Source organism: Enhydra lutris, unplaced genomic scaffold (assembly GCF_002288905.1).
Source record: "Enhydra lutris kenyoni isolate GAN:26980312 unplaced genomic scaffold, ASM228890v2 scaffoldscaffold4, whole genome shotgun sequence".
Lineage (NCBI taxonomy): Eukaryota > Metazoa > Chordata > Mammalia > Carnivora > Mustelidae > Enhydra > Enhydra lutris.
The window spans coordinates 12917456-12943883 of NW_019154088.1; the positions used below are offsets into that span (position 1 = coordinate 12917456).

The following is a 26428-nucleotide window of genomic DNA, read 5'->3' on the forward strand; positions in this document are numbered from 1 at the left end:
TTCAGTGTGATGAGTGGAAAATAACTACCAATGTAGAATGTACCAGCTAATGAGGACAAAGAGGATAAAATGAGGACATATTCAGTTGCACAAGACTGAGTTTACATCTCATAAACACACTCAATGAAGGATAAAACTTATTCTTTAGTAAAAAGAAAATTGAAGAGTGCTAGTAATAGCTACAAAAAAATGGGATCTCAAATTGATCAAATTGGTAAATTTATTGACTTAAAATTATTTTTGTGTTAAGACAGCACAAACAGCAAATAAGGGGCACCTGGGTGGCTCAGTAGGTTAAGCCTCTGCCTTTGGCTCAGGTCATGATCGCAGGGTCCTGGGATCGAGCCCCACATCACGCTCTTTGCTCAGCAGGGAGCCTGCTTTCCCCCCTCTCTTTGCCAGCCTCTCTGCCTACTTGTGATCTCTCTGTCAAATAAATAAATAGATAAATAAATAAATAAATAAATAATAAAAGAGAAGGTATTCAGGGGTAAAGTGAAAAGGTTCATGTCCTACTCAGAAAGAGGATAGAAATATTGAATACTTTGTAATGTTGCTTAAAATATGTATAAATTATGTATGTTTAAAAATTAAGGGTTAAGGTGCCTGGCTGGCACAGTTGGTAAAGCATGTGACTCTTGATCTCAGGGTCATGTGTTCAAGCCCCATGTTGGGGATGGAGCCTGCCTAAAAAAATAACTAATTAAAAAAGAAAAACTTAAAAATCAAGGGTAATCACTTAAAAAAAATAGAAATACAATGTACCACTTCCATCTCTTGTGGATAGAAAAGGGAAAGGAGGTAAATTAGAAAGAAAGAAGAAAATTTAAAGGCGCCTGGGTGGCTCAGTGGGTTAAAGCCTCTGCCTTCGGCTCAGGTCATGATCTCAGGGTCCTGGGATCAAGCCCTGCATCAGACTCTCTGCTCAGTGGGGAGCCTGCTCACCCACTCACCCTCCCCCCCGCCTCCCTCTGTGCCTGCTTGTGACATCTCTCTCTGTCAAATAAATAAATAAAATCTTTAAAAAAAAAAAAAAAAGAAAATTTAAAGAAGAAAATCCTAACAGTAAAATCAAAGAAATAAGGTCAAATATTACAAAAACTATGATAAAGATAAACAGGTTAAATTTATCAAAAGAGATCATTAAAGGATACAAAGGCAGAATCTAGCTATAAAAGGTTTACAACTAAATCTTAAATACACACAGAAAATATGAAGAACTATGAAAGCTATTTCTCACTTCTTGAATATGTGTGTACAAATCTCTGCTCAAGTTCCTTGTTTTCTGTTCTTGGGAACTTGAGCAAATATTTGTACACACGTATTCATAGCAGCATAATTCACAGTAGCCAAAAGGTAAAGCAGCCCAAGTGATCATTGCTGAATGAATGGATAAACAAAATGTGGTTTATAGGTACAAAGGAATACTCCTCAGCCAAAGAAAAGAAGGAAATTCTGACACATGCTACAACATGGATGAACCTTGAAGACATTATGCTGGGTGAAATAAGCCAGTTACAAAAGGACATATACTGTTATTCTACTTATGTGAGGTGCCTAGAGTAGTCAAATATACAGAAACAGAAAGAGTAGTAGTTGCCAAGCCCTGGGTCGGGGAGAGGATATTACTGTTTAATGAACATGGAGTTTTCAGTTGGGAAAGATGAAAAAAGATCTGGACATGGATGGTAGTGGTGATGGCACAGCAGTGTTAATGTATTTAATGCCATTGAACCGTACACTTAAAAATGGTTAAGATGGTAAGTTTTATGTAATGTGGGGCGCCTGGGTGGCTCAGTGGGTTAAAGCCTCTGCCTTCAGCTCAGGTCATGATCCCAGGGTCCTGGGATTAAGCCCCACATCGGGCTCTCTGCTCGGCAGGGAGCCTGCTTCCTCCTCTCTCTCTGCCTGCCTCTCTGCCTACTTGTGATCTCTGTCTGTCAAATAAATAAATAAAATCTTTAAAAAAAAAAAGTTTTATGTAATGTATGTTTTACCATAATTTCAATAAAGATACTCCTTAGTGAAAACTAAAGAAAGTTGATGTAAAGTATTAAACAAATGGTGGTGCGTATTATGGAGGGCATGTATTTTATGGAGCACCGGTGTGGTGCATAAACAATGAATTTTGGAACAAAGATACCACTTAAAAAAAAGAAAAAGAAAAAAAGTATTAACAAATGACAAAATAGATTTTAAGGAAAAAAGAAAAAGGTTATTCCATAATAAGAGGAACAACTATAAAGATTTATTTATTTATTTAGAGAGAGAGAGGAAGAGCACAAGCAGTGGGAAAGAGGGAGGGGGTAAAGGGAGAGGGCGAAGCATACTCCTCTCTGAGCAGGGAGTGTGACTTAGGGCTCAATCCTAGGACCCTGGGATCATGACCTAAGCCAAAGGCAGACACTTAACCAACTGAGCCACCCAGGTGCCCCTGCTTTATTTTATTTTATTTTTAAAGATTTTATTTATTTATTTGAGAGACAGAAATCACAAGTAGTCAGAGAGGTAGGCAGAGAGAAAGGAGGAAGCAGGCTCTCCACTGAGCAGAGAGCCCCATGCGGGGCTCGATCCCCGGACCCTGCAATCATAACCTGAGCCGAAGGCAGAGGCTTTAACCCACTGAGCCACCCAGGCACCCCTAGGTGCCCCTATTTTAAAAAAGATTTTATTTATTTATTTTAAAGAGAGCGGGATGGGGGAGTGAAGCAGTGGGAGAGGAACAAGCAGGCTCCCCACTGAGTGCAGATTCCCTTGGGGTTTGATTTCAAGACCCCAAGATCATTATCTGAATGGAAACCAAGAGTCAGAGGCCTAACCTACTGAGCCACCAAGTGCCCCAGATCCCTACATTTAGTAGAGAGACTTTTTAAAGTATACATGGAATAATTACAGAAATTGGCTAGATCCTAGGTCACAGAGAGTCTTGATAAATTTTAGAAATTTATATCATGAATAGTATCTTAAAACCCCTATATTATAAACTTAAAAGTATCAGTCAAGAACTTTTTTTTAGGGGGTGAATAATCAGCACTTTAAAAATTGAACAATAACATAGTACCATACATATTAAAATGTGAGAAATACATACAATAAATTTATGGCCTTGAAAGCAGTAAGAAAAACCCTAAAAATTAAATAAGTTGAGGGGCACCTGGGTGGCTCACTTGGTTAAGCCTGCAACTCTTGGTTTCTGCTTAAGTCATGATCTCTCAATTGTGGGATCGAGGCCCAAATCAGGCTCTGAGCTCAGTGCAGTCTGCTTCAGATTCTCTCTCCTTCTCCCTCACTTTCTCTCTCTTTCTGTCTCAAACAAATAAATAAAATCTTAAAAAAAAATAAAATGAGTCAAATTCAAAATAGTAATAATAGTAGTAGAGGTTGAAGTAGTTATCCTGTTACTACTACTAATGATGATGATACTAATATAATAGCTAACATTTGAGTGGTTATGTGCCAGTTTTTGTTCTAAAGGTATTTGTATGTATAAACGCATAACAAATCAGTGTGTAGATTTTATTCCCGTTTTGTAGACTGGAAGCAGACACAAAGAAGTTTCATAGTACTTTTAAGATTGCTTAGCTAGGGGTACATGGGTAGCTCAGTCAGCTAAGCATCTCCCTTTGGCTCAGGTCATGGTCCCAGGGTCCTGGGATCAAGCTGCACGTCGGGGGCTCTCTACTCAGCAGGAACCTGCTTGTCCCTCTCCCTGCTGCTCCCCCTGCTTGTATTCTCTCTGTCAAAGAAATAAGTAAAATCTTAAAAAAAAAAAAAAATTACTTAGCTAGTAAATAGCTGAATCAGGATTAGACCAACCCTTAACATCAAAGACAAATCTGACCTCACAGAAAGGAGAAAAAGAATAGCAGCAGAAATAGAAAGAATGTAGAAGAGAGGGAAAAAAATAGACACTTCTTTGTGTCTGCTTCCAGTCTATAAAACGGGAATAATAGCAATCATAAGTGAAGTGGAAAATAAAGAATAACTAGGAGCAAAAATAAAAACAAACTAGATAAACCTCTAGTAATACTAATAAAAAAATAGAAAAGATAAAAATCAGTAATATTCAAAAAAACAGAGATTAGGGACACTGGTTGGCTAGGTCAGAGGAGTGTGAGACTTGATCTCAGGGTCATGAGTTCAAGCCCCATGTTGGATGTAGAAATTACTTAAAATCTTAAAAAAACAGAGGGTATATAAAATCTTAAAAAAAAAACAGAGGGTATATTTCAGATCTTTAAATCACAAGAAATTTTTATCTAAAACTTGATAATAAATTTGAAAACTTAGATCAAATGGGTAATATTCTGGAAAATTAATTACCAAAACTGGCTCAAGACCATTTGAAAACCTGAATAAACTAATGACCATTAAGTAAATTGAATAATCAAATCTCATCACACCCCAAAAGAGACTAGTATAACTAATAAGATAGTTTAGCTAGATAACTAAATTCAGGATCACTATATGAAATCAATAATGACACCAATAAAACTAAAAGTTGGTTCGTTGAAAAGACTAGTGAAAGTAAGACCTCTAACACAGATCAAGACAGAAAGAGATGGCACAAATTATTATCAGGAATGAAAAAGAGCATCCATATCAGCCCTACGAATAATATTAGAGGCTATTTAGTGAGGTATTATTATGAATTACTACCAAAACATTGGAAAATGTAGAAGTGGATAGTATTCTACAAAACACCTTTATATAAAACTGACAGAAGAAGATATGGAAGATATGGAAAATCTGAATAGTTCCGTGTTTATTTAAGATATCGAATCTGGGGCGCCTGGGTGGGTCATTTGGGGCTCAGGGCATGATCTTGGGGTCATGAGATACACCTAGGGCTCCATGCTCTGCTGCACTGCGCTCTGCGCTCAGTGGGAATCTGCTTGTCCTCCCTCTTCTGCCCCTCTCACCATTCTTGCACACTCATGCTCTCTCTCTAAATAAATAAAATCTTAAAAACAAAATAGATATTGAATCTGGGGACACATGGCTCTCTCAGTTGGTGGAGCATGTGACTCTTGATCCTGGGGTTATGGGTTTGAGCCCCAAGTTGGGTGTAGAGATTACTTAAAAATAAAATCTTTTTTAGAAGATTTTATTTATTTGAGAGCGTGAGCAAGAGAGAAAAGGAGCAGGGGAAGGGAGAGGGAGAAGGAGACTCCCCACTGAGCAGAGAGCCCAGCGTGGGGGTTGATCCTGGAACTCTAGGATCATGACCTGAGCTGCAGACAGATGCTTCACCCAATAAGCCACCCGGGTGCCCTTAAAAGTAAAATCTTTAAAAAGAATAGATCCTTAATCTGTAATTTAAAACCTTCCCTTAATGAAATTTTCATGCCCAAATGGTTTCATGGTTGAATTCTTCCAAACACTTAAAGGAAGAACTAAAACCAATCTATCATGAACTTTTTCAGAGAATTGAAAATGAGGTAGCACTCCTCGACTCATTTTATGAAGCCAGCGTAAGTTGGATGGCAGAACTAAGTATTTTATGAAAAAGGAAAATTACAGGACAATTCCTGCCAACATAGTACATCTAAAAATACTGAATAAAATATTAGCATATCAGATCCAGAGATAGATAAAAATATATACATGATGACCATGTTGTGTTTATTCTCAAAATGCAAGGTTATTTAATATTTGAGAAGCAGTCTATGTAATTCACCATATTAACAAAATATATGAGACAGGTCGAGTAGGTGCATCTCAATACGTGCAAAGAAAGCATTTGAAGAAATTCAACATATATTCATGATAAACAACAAACTCTAAGCAAACTAGGACGAGACAGTAATTTCCTTAATCTGATGAAGACTATCTACAAAAATCCTATAACATCAGTTAATGGTGAACTATCAAAAATTTTCCTTTTGAAATCATGAACACCAACATAACCTCTATCATCACCTATTTTCAGCTTTTCACTGTAGGTCCTAGTAAATGATATAAAAAAAGAAAAAAAATAAACAGTATAGAGATTTAAAAGGAAGAAATAAAACTGGTAAATTGATATTATTTGCAGATATAATTTTATATGTGGAAAACAAAACAATCTACAAACTATTAAAGTAAATAAGTATTAAATAAGCATTTAGCAAAGTTATTAGAAGACTAATATAAAAATTAATTGTGTACGTCAGCAAAAAAAGTGAAATTTTTAAAAGAAAAAAATTTTTTTTAGATTTTTTAAAAAAATTATTTATTTGGGCTCCTGGGTGGCTCAGTGGGTTAAAGCCTCTGCCTTCAGCTCAGGTCATGATCTCAGGGTCCTGGGATCGAGTCCCGCGTCAGGCTCTCTGCTCAGCAAGGAGACTGCTTCCCTCTCTCTCTGCCTGCCTCTCTGCCTATTTGTGATCTCTCTCTCTCTCTGTCAAATAAATAAATAAAATATTTTCTAAAAATTTTAAAAAATTATTTATTTGACAGAGAGAGACCCAGCAAGAGAGGGAACACAAGCAGGGGGAGTGGGAGAGGGAGAAGCAGCCTTCCCACCAAGCGGGGAGCCTGATGTGGAGCTTGATCCCAGGACCCTGGGATCATGACCTGAGCCAAAGACAGACACTCAATGACTGAGCCACCCAGGCTCCCCAAAAGAAACTATTTTTTTAAAAGATTTTTATTTTAAGAAATCTCTACACATAACCAGCAGCCCAAACTCACAACTCTGAGATCAAGAGTTGCATGCTCCACTGACTGAGCCAGCCAGACACCCCAAAAAACTATTTTTAATAGCATAATACATCAGATTCTTGAAAAAAATCACAAAATATTCACAAGAACTTCTGTAAACTACAAAACATTATTGACAGATATTAGATGATATATAAGTAAATTCATGTTGATAGATTGGAAGGCTCAGCGTTTTGAAGATGTCAGTTCTTCTCTGATTGATCTAGAATTCCAGTTCTAGCCCATTCATTATCCATATTTTTTTTTCTTTTTGGTGGAAATTGGATGGAATTTGGTGGGAATCAAGTGATTCTGAAATATGTATGGTAATGCAAAAGACTTAAGAATAGCCAGGACAATCTATAAGAAGAATGAAACTTAGTGACTTCTACTATCAGACATCAGGATTATTATAAAACTATTATTGATGAGGTAATTAAGACAATATGGTATTGGCACAAGAACAGACAGGTGGACCAGTGGAACAGATTGAAGAATGAAGAAATTAACCACACATATATAGTCACTTGATTTATGACAAAGTTGATAATATAATGCAATGGGTGAAAGGATAGTCTTTTCAATAACTAGTACTGGGTCATTTCGATAGCCAAATGGGAAAATATTACCCTTGGCTCTCCTACCTCCACAATATGCAAAATTAAAATCAAGATAGATGGCAGAGCTTTTTCACAACAGGTATTCTGCCAGAAAACAGGTGTTGTGAATACCACTGCTAAACCTAAACCAAAATAGGAAAGGAAAAGACTCACATCAACATCATTGTCATTGGGCACGTTGATTCAGGCAAGTCTACCACTACTGGTCATCTGATCTATAAATGTGGGATCGACAAAAGAACTATCAAAAAATTTGAGAAGGAGGCTGATGAGATGGGAAAGGGCTCCTTCAAGTATGCCTGGGTCTTTGGTTAACCGAGAGCTGAACATGAATGTGGTTATCACAACTGGTATCTCCCTGTGGAAATTCGAGACCAGCAAGAATTTTGTGACCATCATTGAAGCCCCAGGACACAGAGACTTTATCAAAAACATGATTATGGGCACATCTGAGGCTGACTGCTGTCCTGTTGTTGTCGCTGTGTTGGTAAATTTGAAGCAGGTTTCTCTAAGAGTGGGCAGATCTGTGAGTGTGCCTTTCTGAGTTACACACTGGGTGTACAACCACTAATTGTTGGTGTTAACAAAATGGATTCCACTGAGCCACCCTATAGCCAGAAGAGATAAGAGGAAATCGTTAAGGAAGTCAGCACCTACATTAAGAAAATTGGCTACAACCCCGACACAGTGGCATTTTTGCCAGTTTCTGGTTGGAATGGCGACAACATGCTGGAGCCAAGTGCTAACATGACTTGGTTCAAGGGATGTAAAGTCACCCATAAAGATGGGAATGCCAGTGGAACCACACTGCTTGAAGCTCTGGATTTCATTCTGCTTCACCTCGTCTAACTGACAAGCCCTTGTGTCTGCCTCTCCAGGATGTCTACAAAATTGGTGGTATTGGTTCTCTCCCTGTGGGCTGAGTGAATACTGGTGTTCTTAAATCTGGCATGGTGGTCACCTTTGCTCCAGACATTGTTACAACTGAAATAAAGTCTGTTGAAATGCACTATGAAGCTTTGAGTGAGGCTCTTCCTGGGGACAGTGTGGGCTTCAAGGTCAAGAACATATCTGTCAAAGATGTTTGTTGTCGCATTGTGGCTGGAGACAGCAAAAATGACCCACCAGTGGAAGCAGCTGGTTTCACAGCTCAGGTAATTATCCTGAACCATCCAGGCCAAATTAGTGCTGTATATGCACCTGTGCCGGATTGTCACATAGCTCGTATTGCTTGCAAGTTTGCTAAGTGGAAGGAGAAGATAGATCATCCTTCTGGAAAAAAGCTGAAGATAGTCCCAAGTTCTTGAAGTCTGGTGATGCTGCCATTGTTGATATGGTTCCTGGCAAGCCTATGTGTGTTGAGAGCTTCTCTGACTATCCTCCTCTGGGCCCTTTTGCTGTTTATGACATGGGACAGTTGGTTGCTGTGGGTGTCATCAAGGCAGTGGACAAGAAGGCAGCTGGAATTGGCAGGGTCACCAAGTCTGCCTAGGAAGCTCAGAAGGCTAAATGAATATTATCCCCAATACCTGCTACCCAGTTCTTATCAGTGGTGGAAGAATGGTCTGAGATCTGTTTGTGTCATTGGCCATTTAAGTTTAATAGTAAAAGACTGGTTATTGATAACTGCATTATAAGACCTTCAGAAGGAAAGGAGAACGTTTTGTGGACCATGTTTTGGGTGTGTGTGTGTGTGTATGTGTGTGTGTGTGTGTGTGTGTATGACAGTTTTAAGTTGTATGTTTTTATTTTATTCTATTTTATTTAAAAGATTTTATTTAATTTATTAGAGAGAGAATGAAAGAGAGAGAGCACGAGATGGGGGAGGGTCAGAGGGAGAAGCAGACTCCCCACCGAGCAGGGAGCCTGATGCAGGACTCAATCCTGGGACTCCAGGATTATGAACTGAGCTGAAGGCAGTCGCCCAACCAAGTGAGTCACCCAGGCACCCAAGTTATATGTTTTTAGAATCAGTTTTTTTTAGTGGAAACAACTTGATCAAAAATCTATCACCCATTTTGAGACCCATTAAGACAAAAGTTTAATGAGAAAAAAAGATTGCACATTTAAAATTAAAACTAAGAAAACCTCTAGAAGAAAACAAAATGGTATCTTCATAACATGGGATAGCGAAAGATTTCTTAATCTCCCCTCCCCTAAAAAAGCTAACCATGAATTTTAAAAATGATAAATTGGAGTTGATTAAAATTAAGAACTTTTGTTAATCAGAACATCAATCATAAGAGTGAGAAGATGCACATACCCTACAACTTAGTACCTAATATGTACTTAAAAACACTGTACAAGAATATTCATTATTTATTACATTAAAATTGGAAATGAATATTCATCGGTATGAGAATGGATAAATCATTGTGTATACAATGGAATTATACATATGATGGAATTATATATAGGAATTCATATGAATGAACAAAACCACATTTATCAACATGGATAAATGTAAAACAGATACATTATACCATGTTGGAAGTCCTAAGATCATCCTCAGGTTTGATGATTCACTAGAAAGGCTCATAGGACACAGAAGAATTATACTCACAGTTATGGCTTAGTACAGTGAAAGGACAGAGACTGGAACCAGCAAATGGAAAAGGCTCATGGGGCAAGATTCAGAAGAAAGCTGATGTAAGCTTCCCGGTGTCTCCTCCCAGTGGATTTGCATGGAAATTTGTTTAATCTTTTGAGTGAACATGTGTGACAAAACGTGTGAAGTGTTGCCAGCTCAGGAAACTCACTTGATCCTTGGGGTCTAGAGTGTTTATTGGGGGTCAGTCATGTAGTGCCCACATGTCATGTGATGCCCTTGTGACTGAGCTCATACTCTAGCCCTTATATCCTCCACCTAGCAAGAATAAATATACACCATAAGTTGCTTTGTTGGGATAAACTTATCTAATCATACTGGTATAGCATGGCCCAAGGCCTCAGCCATACAAAACTGCTTATCAGGCAGAACATTCCATAGGCTCAGAAGTTATCTTCCAGCTTCCAGCCAACCACCAGTCCCAAAGACAAACCATTCTTTGGAATGTACCAGGTTTGAACAAACCTGGCATGCCAAGTTAACTCTTTCCTGCCCAGATGCCATTATTTAAGGTTTAGAGACTGGTGAATCAATGCTACTTATTAATGAATACATAAACTTTCATAGGGATGTTTAACACCCAGTTTAAGATAGAGGTTATCTTTGGGATAGGAGGAGAATACTAGGGAGAGGTCCTGGGGAACTTCATGTATCTGTAATGTTTCCTTTATTAAAAGTTCTAAAATATGTCTAAATTAGACAAAATTCTGCATGATGGAAACATGGATATTATATTCTCCACACTTCTGTGTATATCTAAAAATATTTAATAATAAAAAATAGAAAAATCTGTCAAACCTTTGTAAAGTATGGAACATAGTGCTACATTATAAAGAAAAATTCAAAACAAAACAAAAGAAGAAAAAATTTGTAATGGCGCCTTGCTGGATTAGTTGGTAGAACATAGGACTCTTGATCTCTGAGTTGTGAGTTTAAGCCCCGTGTTGAGTAGAGAGCTTACTTTAATTTAAAAAAAGAAAGAAAGAAAGAAAAATTTTTCAGGGTACCTGGGTGGCTCAGTAAGTTAAGCATCTGCCTTTGGCTCAGGTCATGATCCCAGGGTCCTGGGATTGAGTCCCACATCTGGCTCCCTGCTGAGCTCCCTACTTTTCCCTCTCCTTCTGCAGCTCCCCCCATGTATGTTTTTTTTCTCTCTCTCTCAAATAAATTAATAAAATCCTTAAAAAAAAAACTATTAAGAGGGGCACCTGGGTGGCTCAGTGGGTTAAGCCTCTGCCTTCGGCTCAGGTCATGATCCCAGGGTCCTGGGATCAAGCCCCGCATTGGGCTCTCTGCTCAGCTCTCTCTGCCTGCCTCTCTGCCTACTTGTGATCTCTCTCTCTGTCAAATAAATAAATAAAATCTTAAAAAAAAAAACTATTAAGAATATTTGAATACCAAAGCTGAAATGAAGTGTCCAACTATTTAATGTATGTAGGATTAATGTACTTGTCATAAATATGTTACCATGTGCCTGGTAAAAAAATTAGCAAATTTTTTACTTACTAAAAGTAATTACTTCTAATTACTTACTAAAAAATTAGCAAATTACTTCCTGCCTCTGGCTCCTTTATTTTAGGCTGGTTCTGAGACTAGTCCAGTAGGTTTGGTGGAGGATAAAAGCAAAAGGTAAAGGAGAAGAGCATTTGACCTTGATGCAAATCAAATTGTTTCTGTTCTCTTCTTCTCCTTCCCCCTCATAGAATTAGTCTTAAAAAAACAACAAAAGCATAGCCTATGGGTAATGTAAAGAAGGGGAAAGAGCAGTTGAACCTCTTTCCATTGGGAATGGGACTGAGGGAGGGATGAAGGTCAGGTTATTCATATGCTGTTAGACATAATTTCCAGCTACCATGCTTCTTTCATTTTCCTGGTTTCTCTTTACCTTCCATAAGTCCACAGTCAATTAACAGATTCTTTCCTGTGCCTACTACATGCAGGTCCTATACTTTGAGATATAAAATAAGTATGGTCTTTTTGCCCCATAATGTGCCTCGTAATGAAGTCAAAGTAAGCTGTTCAAAAGCCATTTGGTAGTTTTCCCTATGTGTTGCTTGGTGGGGAAAGCCTACAGTAACATTTTTATCCAGTTTGCACACCTCACTCTTCCAGCATTCAAACTCTAACTAATGTCTCAACAGATTATAAATTATCACATGCCAGGGACCCTCAAGGATACTTGAAGTAGTCAAAACTTGTAGGTGTCATTTGAATGCATTGATTTCCAAATGAATGGTACAAAGTGGGTACCAGGAGTAGATAAAGGCTAGAAAAAGAGGTTGCCTTCCTTAGAGTAAAATTTCCTTTACTTTCTCTCTCGAGTTACTATGACCAACTCAGATTGATTCATTTTCTTTATAATAGTGATAACATATTAAAAGAAGGACTAGAAAAACATAAAACCTGTTTTTCATACAATATTTCATACAATATTGTTTTTCAAACAATACCTGTTTTCTCAACAATAGTTGAGAAATTGAAACCTATAAGCAATCCTTGAGCTAATGAAGCAAAAAAGTGACTTATCTTAGTTTGATTTCCAGTATGGGATTAAAACTTACATTCTCTTGGTTGAAATGCCTTGTTGTGATTGAGAAATGTTACCGTTATTTGTTGTCAACCTTTTGTTTTCTACTGGTATTGCAAGTTTGCAGTCTGATGTTTAAGGAGTTTTACAGAATACTTGTCATTCTGTATGAAGTTCTGTTGTATTGTTTAAAGTGAACTGAAAAGTGTGTCAACAATCTCTTAGGGTTTTTTTTTTACAACTTGATACCACCCAAAGACTTTTCAGTAGCTAGAGTGTATGTTGCTTCTTTGTTCATGTGCTCGTGTTTAAACTGTTGAGGTGGAACTAGTATCTTGTTACTGATAGGCTGTAGGTTAATCATTTTCAAGCAGCCACCAGGATGAAAACAATATTCAAGTACACAATTGAATTTTGCAAAAATATTAGGAGATTTGGGGATCCAAACTAAATATAATTACTCTATTACTCACCTACCTGGGCACAGTTTTAGCATTATGGTTACTAAGAAATAGGACAGAATTAAAAATCTTTAAATGGGTAAAATGCTTCAGAGATAAAATACAATATTTAATTCTTGTTGAACATATCACAGCTTTACACCATCATGTGATAACTTTACCCTCATTACTTCCTTTTCCCCTTCTTAAATTCAGTCATTACCTAAGATCACTCCTTTAATTTATAGCTGTTGTCTGTGAATATTCATTTCCTAATAGAAGTTATCTTGCCATAATTTAACCTGTCATCTTTATATTTATGAATCTTAAATCTATACAACTAGCCCTCACTTTGTGCCCACAGTCTAGTTCTGTATTTCCAGGCATCTATAAAATACTTTCATTTGGACATCTTACTGTAACCCTAAGTTCAGTATACCAAAAGCATTTGCTTTCCCATACATTCTCAGTTGTTCCATTTGGGTGCAAATACCTTTATTTTTAGTTTCCAGGCTGGGATTATAAACTCATTCTTTGAGTCTTCCTATTCCATTGTGTCATATATTCAGTTTGTCATTTTTAAATCTATTTGATTCATTCATTCCTAACTAATTTCTGTTATATCTTCCTAGTCTAAGTCCTCATAGCTGCTTACCTGAATAGATAGTGGAGTTGCTATGGTACATAAACCAGATTAGATTCCTGTTCTCAGAGAGCTTAAAAGAAATCATGACAACTGCCTATTGACTCCTGCATAAAGTCCAGACTTCCTCTATCCGGTGGTAGTGATAGTCTCCATGTTCAGATGTCACTTTCTAGGTCATTGGGTATAGCACACACAACATTGCTTTCTAAATATTTGTTTACATGTTTGTCTCCCTTACTACAATAGATATAGAGATGGTAAGTTTATTTTTGCATCACAGTGCCCAGTGCAATACCTTTCACATACATTAGTGGGTCTTTGTTGGATGAAAAAGCATTGTAGATAATTTCATGTACTTTGTCATTCATTCTAACATGGACCTTGTGAAGTGGATATAGGAGGCCCTTTAAAGTCTCTAACTGTAAAGGTTTTCCATAATTATTCCTAATTTTCTTGTTTAAACTTCCTCTTTCTACAGTCTAATATAAATCCAGTCAAATTAATCTCTCTTCTGTCTCCTGAACACTTCATCTACCTTCTTAACTTATCCATTGAATATTTCTTTCCTTCACTCTGTCATGGTCCAATATAGTTGCCTCTTCTTTGAAACCTTCCCTTCTAGCTCCAACCATACAGATTTCTCCCTTATATAACTCTTTCTGCAGATATGTTGCCTGACAATCATACAATTTAGCAGCCTGTTATATTTATTATTGTTAGGCATTTTTATTTTATTTATTTATTTATTTTATTTTTATTTATACTTCATATCTATTCACTGTTTAATGTGAAGTTTGATGTCCCGACTTGACTGGCAACTGGTTCTTGTTTACTCTATTGTTTTGGCTATCACAGTGTTGGAAACCCTATATGAAGGGTTAGCTCTTTCTCCAAAGATGAAAATTCTGTATGTATGATAGCACAGATTACTTAATCAGCAAAGGACAGTGGTGTGGTAATCCGTTCTTTTTTTTTTTTTTTTTTAAGTAATCTCTATGCCCAAACTTAAAACCTTGAGATCAAGAGTCTCACACTCCATTGACTGAGCCAGCCAGGTCCCCCTGTGGTTGATTTTTTAAGCATTCTTGTTATTGATTTTCTGGTTGTCTCTGTCTAGCGTCTCATGTCACTAATTATAGTATTATAATTTTAGGAGTGAATTCACTTTAGTCAGATCACCAAACACCTATAAAGGAAAGAAACTGTAAATTGTTCTGTTGGAATATTATAATAGGTATAGGAGGACGATTTTTTTTGGTTAGTGTACCATGTCTGATAATATTAACTATATTTCACAGTAACTTTAGACTAATTTTTTAGCCTTCTATATTTTATGGCTTATAAAACATAAAAAAAATTCTTAGAGGAAATGGTTTACCTTGAGAAATTTACTGGTAACTACCATATTAAAATGTTTATATATAAAACAGCAGTTTCTTATTGCATAAGGATGATTTAACTACTCCAGGTACTTAGATCATAATAAATATTACATTTAAAAAAAAGGAAAATATAGGACACCTGGGTGGCTCAGTCATTAAGCGTCTGCCTTTAGCTCAGGTCATGGTCCCAGAGTCCTGGGATCGAGCCCCACATTGGGCTCCCTGCTCTGGTGAGCCTGGTGATCCTGCTTCTCCCTCTGCCTGTTCCCTCTGCTGTGCGCTCATGCGCGTGCTCTCTCTCTCTCTCTCTCTCTCGCTATCCAATAAATAAAACAAAATCTTTTAAAAAAAAAAGTAAATGCAGATCTCTATAAATCTCCCTTTTTCCTGCTTACGTTGCTGTCATCTCTTTTATTGTTAGTGAAAGAAATAATAACAAAAGCCACCAAGATGTTTTGTATTACTATCCTTAGGAGACAAGATGTCTTTCTCACAAATTAGCTTACATATTCTTCTTGTTTCTGGGGGTTTTTTTTTTTTTCCTTTTTAACTCTTTTATATCCATTTCTTTAACTCTATTTTATCAACTTTTCCTTTTTTTTTTTTTTTTTTTTTATTTTTTTTTTTTCCCTTTTTTTTCATGTTTTTTTTAAACTTTTTTTTTTTTTTTTTTTTTTTGTTAAGTGTACATATCCAACCTTATTCTGAAATAGATGTAAGATGACTTTGTGCTCTTTTTACTGGCCCCAATTACTTAAGTCTCCTGTTGTAAACATGCCCCATCCTTGAAAGCCTATGTAAGAATGACTTTTTCCTTAACTATTTTCCTGATTAACTCTTTACCCAGCAAATAGAAATATATTGGCCTAATGATGTGGTGAGCTATTTGTAGACTTGACCAATACCTCCATAATTCTTTCCATTTGTACTTAAACTTTCTTTCCAAGCAAAGAAGTCATTAATTTTTTTCCTGAATGTCTCATTGCAATGTAATTCTTAAAAATATAATTCAAAAAATTTTAGACTTATCATAGAAAGTTTTTACAATTTTTTAAAATCTTAAATTCTTTCATTATCAGTAAGATGCTGTTATTTCCATTTTAGGGATTGGAATAAAATTTACTTTTATGCTACTTAAATTTAATGTCAAATTAGAGATTAACTTGTGTTTGTGAGTCAGATCTTAGGGTGCCTAACATTTTTATTTTCAGTATTTAGTTATTGAATAGTTTACTACAGTAGGTGCTATTTCTATTGCTCTTTTTTATTTATTTTTCTGAATGTGTGCAATGTAACAGTCTCACGTAGGTCAACTTAAGCTTCCTTAAGCTTAACAGGACTTAAAAGTCTTGTTTAGGATATGGGAAATAATAAATCAGAATTAAATGGGGTGTTTTTTCAAAACACATACCACTAGGAATTCTGATGGTTTATTCTTTCTGCCATCTCTCCTTGGAAATCCAAGACTATAGTGAGTCATTGTCACTGAAGAAACCTGAGATAGCCCTCAGTTGTGTTAGTCTTAGCATCCAAAAAGAAACTAATCTGCATAGTACTTGTTTATTTTTACAAAAAAAAGTTATCAAAATTATTTATAGAAAGTGGTATTTTATAAGCAATAAATGACTAGAGATTCCAAATATGTATTGTATCTAGTAATAAAATTATTTATTATTCTTCTAACGTGGTAAATTAGACAAATACTTACGTTGGAGAAGTTGTTGGTTATTAGGAAAACAGTCCTGAAAATATTCAAACCTTAAGTAGCAAGTACTAAAATTAACACGAAAGAGAAATTATTTTTAAAAAAGTTTTCAATCTTCATTCTTATTTCTTTTTTGTCTTGGATAACCTTCACAAAATGTATCTTTTTTATAACCCGTACCCTCAAAGTTGCCAGGTTTCATTTGTCTACTTTCTGGTCTGCCTCCAGTGTAGGTCCCTTCTTTTCTTCTCTCTTTACTCTGGAATTAATCCTCTACCTACTTCACAGGCCGATTCTTTGATGAGAATGAATCCCCTGTTGATCCGCAGCATGGCTCTAAACTGGCGGATTATAATGGGGATGATGGTAACGTAGGTGAGTACGAGGCAGACAAGCAGGCTGAGCTGGCTTACAATGAGGAAGAAGATGGTGATGGTGGAGAGGAAGACGTCCAAGGTGAGCGTGGGCCTGGCCTCCATGCTGTGACCGTGAAAACCACCTCTAAATTTTTTGGTTGAATTTGTGTAGAATTTTTCCCACTTACTAGTGGCATTACAATCCTAATACAAAGAGATCCTCTGTGGTTTTTCAGTTTTATTTTGAAAACAATTTTATGATAGTCATATTTATAAATATTAATTATTTTATTTAAGTATTTTCATTTTAGTTATCTTGCATATATTATTGATATAATTTGAAACTCAAGAGTATTCAGAAATTTTAGATTTAAATTGCTTGAAATAGCTCTAGAGTTAATCTGAGGCAAATACTCCCAGTAAATAATTCTTTTCCAACTTCTCATCTGAAAACATTTCATTATTCCAGGTACAAATATTGACCAGACAACCTTTTTGTTATAAAGGAAGCCCCAAAAGTAATGGTCTCCTCCACAATGAAGATGATTTCACTACTGATTCAGTATAGGAAGGCTGTTTCTGAAATTTTTTCTGAGCAGCTGAAAATTTATATTTAATGGTTTGTAAAGATTTGTCTGTTTTATGTTTAATACACAGATTCAACGTATTTTCCTTAACTGTGTAGCTTCTGAGCTTTTAAGTTATTAAAAGTTCAGAATTTACCTGTGTGCATGCAGCCCTACCCATGCATGCGTATCAGAGTATGTTGTATTATTCCAAGTTTTTAGGCTTGTTTTTTGCCTGCTGATATCATTTAGTAGTATTTGTGGAACTTTTTCCTGTAAAAGTTGATCATGAACATAATGTCTGACATATTTGATTTTATAATGTGATGCATGAAATATTTTCCAATGTAAACTGTTTTGATTTCTTCCTTAACTCTTTTATTTCTTCCTTTACTCTTTTTAAAGTAATCAGATGTTATTTAGGTTCATGACAAGGGTTGTTTTTATAAAAACTCAAAATATTAGTTATCCTAGAATACTACGTAGTTAATAGAGAAAGGGAAATTAGAGACTCAGTCTTCCACATAGACATTGTTTGATAGTACATTCTACTTTTGGAAGAATGGTTGTTGTAAATAGAAAGAGATAATAATCATTCTAGGAGTTATTTAAGGATGTATTAATGAGAACTCAAACAGTATTTGGAGCTATTGAATAAATTACACCACCTTTTCTATAATCTCATCCATTTTTCATAAATTTTACCATTTTTTTCTTATTGCTTTGTGATTTGCCTGGATTATATTTTTTTGCAGTTATTTATAACGTTGTTTTCATGCATGTACATTATATCACCAGTTAGATTGTAAGCTCTTGCAGGGCAGGGATTTTCATTCTTTTGCCTTATATTTTGTTTGTATCCTTTTCTGCCTTCACATTCACCCATCCACCACCCCCCCCCAAGTACTTAGCATACATAGGGCCCTGGGTAAATGTTAACTGATAATTTTATGCTTTCTCATTGACTTTTTATTCTTATAACTGTGACTAGAATAATCTTTTAACTTCTGGTCTTACAAATTTAGTTTATACTTTGTCTATTTTTCATTCATAGGAGCTGCTATCATGTCACTGGATAATTTTGAGGTCTTTATTAGAGCAAATAATTTCAACTGTAATTGAAAAGCATTTCTTATGTTTTAGGGTATCTTAAAGTTAATGACTTTTGTCACAAAATTTCAGCTATTTTGTATGGCTTTTATCCATAGTAAGTACATTTATCTTCAGTGTCCTCTTTCTCTCTCCCTTTCTCTCTCTGTCTCTCTCTCTCTCCTGTACCCTTCTCCTTCTCTCACCCCTAGTTCTCATTGCCACGTTAGGTCTCCAGTACCCTAATGCTGCTCTGCTGCTTTTCCTTTCACAAGGAAATAAATGCACCAGGTCCAAGGAATATGAGGAAATAACCTAAGATGATACTCTCAATGAAGTAGGGAGGGGATTGTTAAATTTTGGGGTTTCCTCATTTGCAGGTGAAGCTTACTTGACCTGGGGGTTACCACTTAACTTTTTTTTTTTTAAAGATTTTATTTATTTATTTGACAGACAGAGATCACAAGCAAGCAGAGAGGCAGGCAGAGAGAGAGAGAAGGAAGCGGGCTCCCCGCTGAGCAGGGAGCCCGATGTGGGGCTCGATCTCAGGACCCTGGGATCATGACCTGAGCCGAAGGCAGAGGCTTTAACCCAGTGAGCTACCCAGGTGCCCCACCTTAGCTTTTTTTAATCCTATTTTGGGGTTCACTAGATGACAGCAGCAGAAGGATGGGATACCTTTATCATAGGGAACAAGGATTCAAGAACATCAGCTGCAGCAAATGAAGAGGGATAAGTTTGAGTGAACTGACTAAAAAAGAATATTGTAGACCCAAATAATTTTAAACATGTTTTCAGGGATTCTTTAGGTGTAAAAACTGTCCAAAAAGTCGGAAGAGGCAATTATAGGTGTTCCCTTGTTTATCAGCAATTTGGATTCTTAATGTTTATTGTTAAGTTAGAATACTTAGAATTAAAAGCATTTCTATATAGTTTTAATGTAGAAATAGTGGTTGGATTTCCAGGCCAGTTTGCACTTGTAGCCAAAGCAGGCAGTAGAATAGAAGGAATTTCTTTTCTAAGAAATAGGCATTATTCTGAGTTAGGAGACCAGCTGTGTATTGCTTTTCAAGTCACTTAAACTCTGTGGGCCACAGTTCTTCATCTGTAATGTGAGTGTTGAGCTACAATAGATGGTCCTTCTCAGTTCAAAAATTCTGTGGTCACATTCACAGTGGAAGCACTGTATTGAACAACAGGTATCGTGGGAAAATGTGTTTCAGATTCGAAACACACCTTCCTCCAAATCCAGGAGAGAAAGTGGAAACTTCACTACCACCATTGAGACTCTGCAGCTAGAGAGATACCAGAAATTGAAACATGATGGTAACAGATGGTTCCTACACTTTGTGGTGAACCTAGAATAATGTGTAAACTTGTGGAATCACTATGCTGTACACCTGAAACTAATGGAACATTGTATCAACTGTACTTCAATTAAAAAAACTGAAACATGCACTTCAGAAATACTACTAAAGTTCTAGCATTAGGAGCTCTTTTCTGCTTTTTCTAATGTTAGAAGTATTTTTTTTCTCAATCTTTTGGGTCCTTAAGATTAGAGATTCCAATTGTAGTACTGAGGTTCTGGATTCAGCTAAGGACATTCTAGCTTTGGTGCCCCAAATTCTAGATTATGAAATGGAGATTTTGGCATGATCTCTGCCATTAGAGAGCTAGAGGATTCCAGTTTTATCTCTGATGCTTGTTCATATGTATTGATCATTTGGGACAGTACTACCTATAAAGTGTTTCCTTGTAGAATTAAATGAAGCCTGTTTTTCCTGTGTTTATAATCCTGGTTTATTTTGATTTTTTAATTCCTGTTTTCGTGAAGCATTCTTAAAGAAATATTACTTTATTTGCTTTAGTGTAAGACATTCTTTTTCCTGCCTTCTTTTAAGTGACCCAGTGAATAGATTAACTCTGGAAACTGTATACATCTGATGGATATGTCTTTTAATTCATTCTTTATTGTAATAAGGGGACGGATGTTTGCAAATTCTCTTTACTCTTATCTTTAATCCCATAGAAGTTCCAAGTTTGCTTAGTAGAATATGACCTGCATATAACAGGGTATATTTATGGAAGGAAGCTTAACATAATGCTTAAGTGCTTGGATTCTGGAGCCAAATTGCCTGGATTTGATCCTAGCTCCACCACTTATGAGCTCTATGACCTTGTGAATTACCTAACCTCTATACCTCAATATCCTTATCTGTAGAATAGGGATATACTTACCTGTTGTGTGGATTATATGATTCACATATTTGTTCAGTACTTAGAACAAGTCTTCTGCACTGCAAGCACTATGTGTTTGTTGAATAATAATTTTTAAGAAGTAAAAGCAAACAGAATATTTTTCTTTGGATTGCCTGCTTTAGAGGATAACTGCACTTTGGCCTGTGGATTAATTTGTACATTTTAGTGGAGTCTCACTGCCTTATTACCCCAAGATGTTCTTGCTTGGTATAGCTTGCTTTATGGAGGTGGTCATTCTTGACTTCAGAGGGAATTTAGGAATTATTTAATAAATTATGAATGTTTTTGTTTCCTTTAATAGTCATTTTGTTGTTAATAACATATTTATGTTAATGAAGTATTTACAGATTTTGCTGCTTTGTAAAATGAAATAAAATATAATTATATTTAGTGGTTCTTTGTTCTGTATCAGATTTGGTAAGGTAATTTTATCAGACTTTACAAATACATGCAAAAAGTTTGTCAATAGAAATTTGAATTTTGGTTAGAATAGCTACACTGAAAATGTACTCTAGTTAACATAAATAATAGTTCAATGTAAGAGAAATGCAATATTCTAAAAGTCCTGTGGAATTTTAAAAAATAATGTGAAGGCACCATATTAAAATTTGATTTAAAGCATAACTTAATAGAATCAACAAACTATATTTATAGAAGACTTTGGAAGTAAAGACTGCCTTCATATGCAGTATTTTATTTTGAGATAGGAAAAACAGTTGCTATCTGTACTCTACTGAGAAGGTAATTAAAGGTCTAAAGAGGTTTGGAAACTAGCTCAGGTTTGTTCATAAGTGCCTGGGTCAGGACGAGAATTCAGTTTTTCTATTCCTAGAGTTTTGCTCTTATTTTCTCTTTATAATCAGCCACTTAAACATCCTCCAACATATCTCCTTTTTCCTTTTAGTAACTTTCCTGTTAACTTTCTAGGAATTCTCTTTTGTATAGCTGCTTTCCCCACTGCTCCCCAGTGATTAAGTCTTCGTTTAATTACTGAAGCCCTGAAAGATGTATTTGTAGCCATAAGGTGATGTCCTATAACATGGATCCTAAGGAGAGCTTTCTGGAGAGGTGCCAGTGACTATTTTCCTTTTATTTTATTTTATTTATTTATTTTTTCAAAAGATTTTATTTATTTGTCAGAGAGAGGTCTCATACAAGCACGGGGAGTGGCAGACAGAGAGAGAAGCAGGCTCCCCGCGGAGCAGGGCACTGGATCCAGGTGCCCCAACCTATTTTCCTTTTAAAACCAAAGATAATTTGGGGGCACCAGGGTGGCTCAGCCGTTTAAGCGCCTGCCTTGGGCTCAGGTCATGGTCCCAGGGTACTGGGATCCAGTTCCACATCTGGCTCCTTGCTCCGCCGGAGGCAAAGGGCAGGGGAGAGGCTGCTTCTCCTTTTCCCTCTGCCTGTGGCTCCCGGTGCTTATGCTGTCATATAAATAAATAAAATCTTAAAAAAAAAGATAATTTTTAAAATATAAAGAGTTCTATGATAAGAGATTGATTAGCATATTTTCAAAATACGGATGTGATTATGGATACAATTTCAGCCTTTACTTGTAACAGATTTGAGCTTATCATACTAGTGGATTACCTATTGGAGATGTGAGATCATTTTGTTAGCTTATGATGCAAAATGGTTGCTTACAATTCTATATGAGAATTTCTGTAAGTTTAACAGGAAAGTTATTGGAAGGAAAAAAGAAGGTTCGTTTATTTGGCATTTTTTATGAATAAACATAAAGAAGAAATAACACATCATTATGTGAAGTTCATACATACTACATACACCATATGGCATCTTTCTTGGACAAAATTTTACTATAGGATATGCTAGAGAAGCTGAGAGTAGAAAACTTATCAAATCTAAAAGAACAGATTTCAGAAAGTTATAGTATACACGTGAATTTGAATTCTAACGTATAACTCTTTAAATCATATGAAATTATATTTCCAAGCAATTATGATAGTATCACCTCAGTCTATCAAAAACTAAGCTGTTGGGTAGTAGTTTATTTTATTTATTTATTTATTTATTTGAGAGGGAGAGAAAGAGAGAGGAGAGCACAAGAGGGGGAAAGTTGGAGGGAGAAGCAGACTCCTTCCCAAGCAGGGAGCCCGTTGAGGGACTTGATCCTGGGACTCCAGGATCATGATCTGAGCCGAAGGCAGTTGCTCAACCAACTGAGCCACCTGTTGGGTAGTTGTAACTGTGGACCAGAAAGTATGAAAAATCATGTTTTAAGGCTGTGGAGGAACCAAAACATGTCATTAAATATGTCATTAAAGCCTTATACTAAGAAAGAAGCCTTTTGCTTTCATTAAATTACTTTTCATTCTTGTTCTAACATAATTTTTGTGTTCTGAGCAGTCTTATTTCAAAACCTGTAGTTTATAACAAAATTAGAAAGGGATTGCGACTGGCAGATAAGCTAACAGTAATGTGAAGTGACAGGTGATAACCAAGAACAACCCAGAAAAACCTGTCAATGGCTTAAATAAGTAAAACTCCAAAGTATTATAAGGAGTTGTTTAATATAGTTACTCATAGTGACCTTGAGGATCTTATTAACAATATTATGTAATAATTTTTTTCTTTTTGGTAAAGAAAAAGTTAAGTTTTGGTTAGTATATTTCACTTAAGAAGTTGCTGGTAAGCTCTTTGCAGAGGAGCAGAGAAGTTCACTATAATGTTAAATACTGGGATTCTGAGTGATTTTTATTTTCCTATCTTTTATTTTCTAATTTTTATGTGATGAGTATGGATTCATTTTGTAATTAGAAAAAGAAGCTGTTTTTTAAAGGCATGAAAATGTATACAGAATGGTTTCTACCAAAACTTTAATTTAAAGGACTACTTCATCTAGTGGAAATAATATACTCGTGGGTTCCTAAAGTTTTGCTAACTATATCTAGCTCTACTTCTTTCTATCTACTTACATATCTGACTACCATCAAAAGATTTATTAAAATTAAGTAATCTTCCAATATACTGGAAGACAGACTTTTCACTGTTAAGCTAAGCTACTAAGAAACAGGATGCTATTTTAGAAGGCATAAAATAACAAGCAGAAATCTACCCTAAGGCTGAGAAAAAAAACCTGAGGCATTGTTTAATTGTTTTATGCAAATTATTTTTAAAATAATGTTTTTGATACATAACTGTTTTCCTTACAGATGATGAAGAACGAGAACTTCAGATGGATCCTGCAGACTATGGAAAGCAACATTTCAATGATGTTCTTTAAGCCCTAAAAGAAAACTTCAGAAAACCTAAAGTGCTGTAAAATGGAATCATTTCTACTTTGTTGTTTTTGACTTTTGTTGTAAAGATCAGTTGTAAAGATACATGAGATAGATTTAAGGAAAAACTTTAATGAAGAAATGTACCCATGTACATAGGTGAACTTTTTCATATTGTATTATTAAAGCAGAGATTTTTTTGGTTATATTACAGTTGAGCCAAAAACAAAATAAGCAAAACTGTAATCTTTGCGTTTAAAATGAACTAATGTATATTTTACATTTTATTGAGCCCAATTCTTTCCACAAATGAACAGATAGGAAAAATTGGTTGTACAGTTTATATGTTGCACATAGCATAACCCCAGTGAGAACAGTTACTCAGAAGAAAAACTTTTTATTCACTAATATATTCTTGCTAGCCCAACAACTGTTCTATCTACCCCTCATCTCATGCTCTTCATGGAATTATACCTAGAATAGTTACATAAAAGAGGGGTTGGAACCTGAAAGCCAAACACTGGGCAGCATGTGTGCAAAATCATTTCCCTCCCCTACTTCTTTTATTTTATAGAGTGCTGATGTGTTTCGGCAGATTAGCTTTCAGCTGGTGCTTGATGGAAGTTGAGGTAACCTGCAAAGACATAATATTTATGAGTTATACCTTACTTAATTCATGAAATTGTGAAATGCATGATTGACAATATACTTTCAATTTTTATTTTTTCCACATCATACTAGTACTGTTTAACTGTCATTGGCTAAAATTTTTATATTTTCAGAGTCCAAGTTGGTGAAAATATTCATGATTTAAATGCCAGATTCTGAAAGAAGATAAATCAACTTTGAAATGAATCTGCAATCAGTATTTCAAAGCTTCTCTGGTAGTTATAGTGATCTTATTTGACTAGAATTTTTCAGAAGTACTAAATAAGGAGTTTTAACAGGTTTTTATTAATGCACAGATAGGTAGAAGTACAGTAAGGTCTACAGCCATTTTATTAAAATAGCTTAAAAGTTTGTAATAAAGATGAAGAATCTTTGTAATTAATATGTTGTTAAGAACCCATAAACCTCATATTTGCTAGACTTACAAAATTATTTTAAATCCATTTGTCTTTTTTGACACTATTCCATAAAATGCATAAGCTAGTTATAGTTAATCCCTGCTTTTGGATTTAAATCTTTTAAATTTTATCCCCCACCACAAAATAAAAGGTTTTGATCATAAGGAGAAATTTAAGGTTGTTAACTCTGCTTTTTCAGAAAGACTACTGTTAATTGCACATAAACATGAAATCCGCCTCCCCCCCTACTTTGTGCTCAGGTTCTAGTCAAAAATTCAGACTTAAAGAGGTAAAAAAGGTGTTCACTTATTAGAGGTGCAAAAATTCTTGGACTTCAGTTTGAAATTATTTACTAACCAGGAAAAGATACAGTGATTTACTAAAATTATTATTTCTACCAAATCAAAGTAAGCAATTCATGCCTTTGCTTAGTATACTCAGGCCTATAATGAATATAGGTATGCTAATTCACAAAATTTTAAAAAATGGAGTTAAAGGGAATTGATGTACACCGTTTGGGCATTAGGGTGGGAAGATGAATCTAAAACATACTTCTAGTAATACTTTATATTTAATACTGTAAAATCTTTACAAATGAAAACCATGAAATTTCCTGCCTCCGTTTGTCATAAAAACAATCAATTATATGGTAGCTATTACTTATACAACAAAATTTCTTTAATTAATCTATACATTTTATAAACTGAGAAATCTTGGACCAATTGATAATATTTCTGACTGTATTAACATTTTAGTGCTATAAAATACTATGTGAATCTCTTAAAATTCTGACATTCTATAGTCTGTAATAGACATGCCGGTTTTTATAATATTTTACTTCTGCCTTAAGATTTAGGTTTTTTACATGTATTTTTGCCCGGAATTAAGTGTTAATTTGATGGAAACTCTGCTTTTAAAATCATCACTTACTGGGTTCTAATAAATTAAAATTAAACTTGTTTTACTATTTTCCTGATTCTGATACATATACACATATCACACTCATGTGATGCAAATAGCTACACTTTAACACTAAAATTTGAGCAAATTTAGAATACATTTTAGGCTAAGCTAAATGAGAATGGCAGAAAGATTTATATTGGGGTTGTTTATTGTAGTGCTAGTATATTTAACAAATGCTGAATGCTTCCTATGTGCCCAGTATTGTCTTATATAATAATACTGTAATGGATAAGATAGACCAGGTTTCTGTTCTGATGGAGCTTTGAAGTTGGAG

The 26428-nt window shown here is 35.5% G+C and overlaps 1 protein-coding gene across 2 annotated transcripts in view; it reads left to right on the forward strand.

Moving 5' to 3' along the window:
- LOC111158985 (cancer susceptibility 4) overlaps nucleotides 1-26150 on the forward strand; it is a 107461-nt gene extending 81311 nt beyond the window's left edge. Inside the window, exons 9-10 of one of the 2 annotated variants that reach the window (XM_022521336.1) lie at nucleotides 16901-17068; nucleotides 24059-26150. In XM_022521336.1, the coding sequence (XP_022377044.1) occupies nucleotides 16901-17068; nucleotides 24059-24129 (239 nt within the window). In that variant the 3' untranslated portion in view covers nucleotides 24130-26150. The remainder of the gene's footprint in view (nucleotides 1-16900; nucleotides 17069-24058) is intronic. The other variant, XM_022521345.1, reaches the window with a different exon arrangement.
- The last annotated feature ends 278 nt before the right edge of the window (nucleotides 26151-26428 follow it).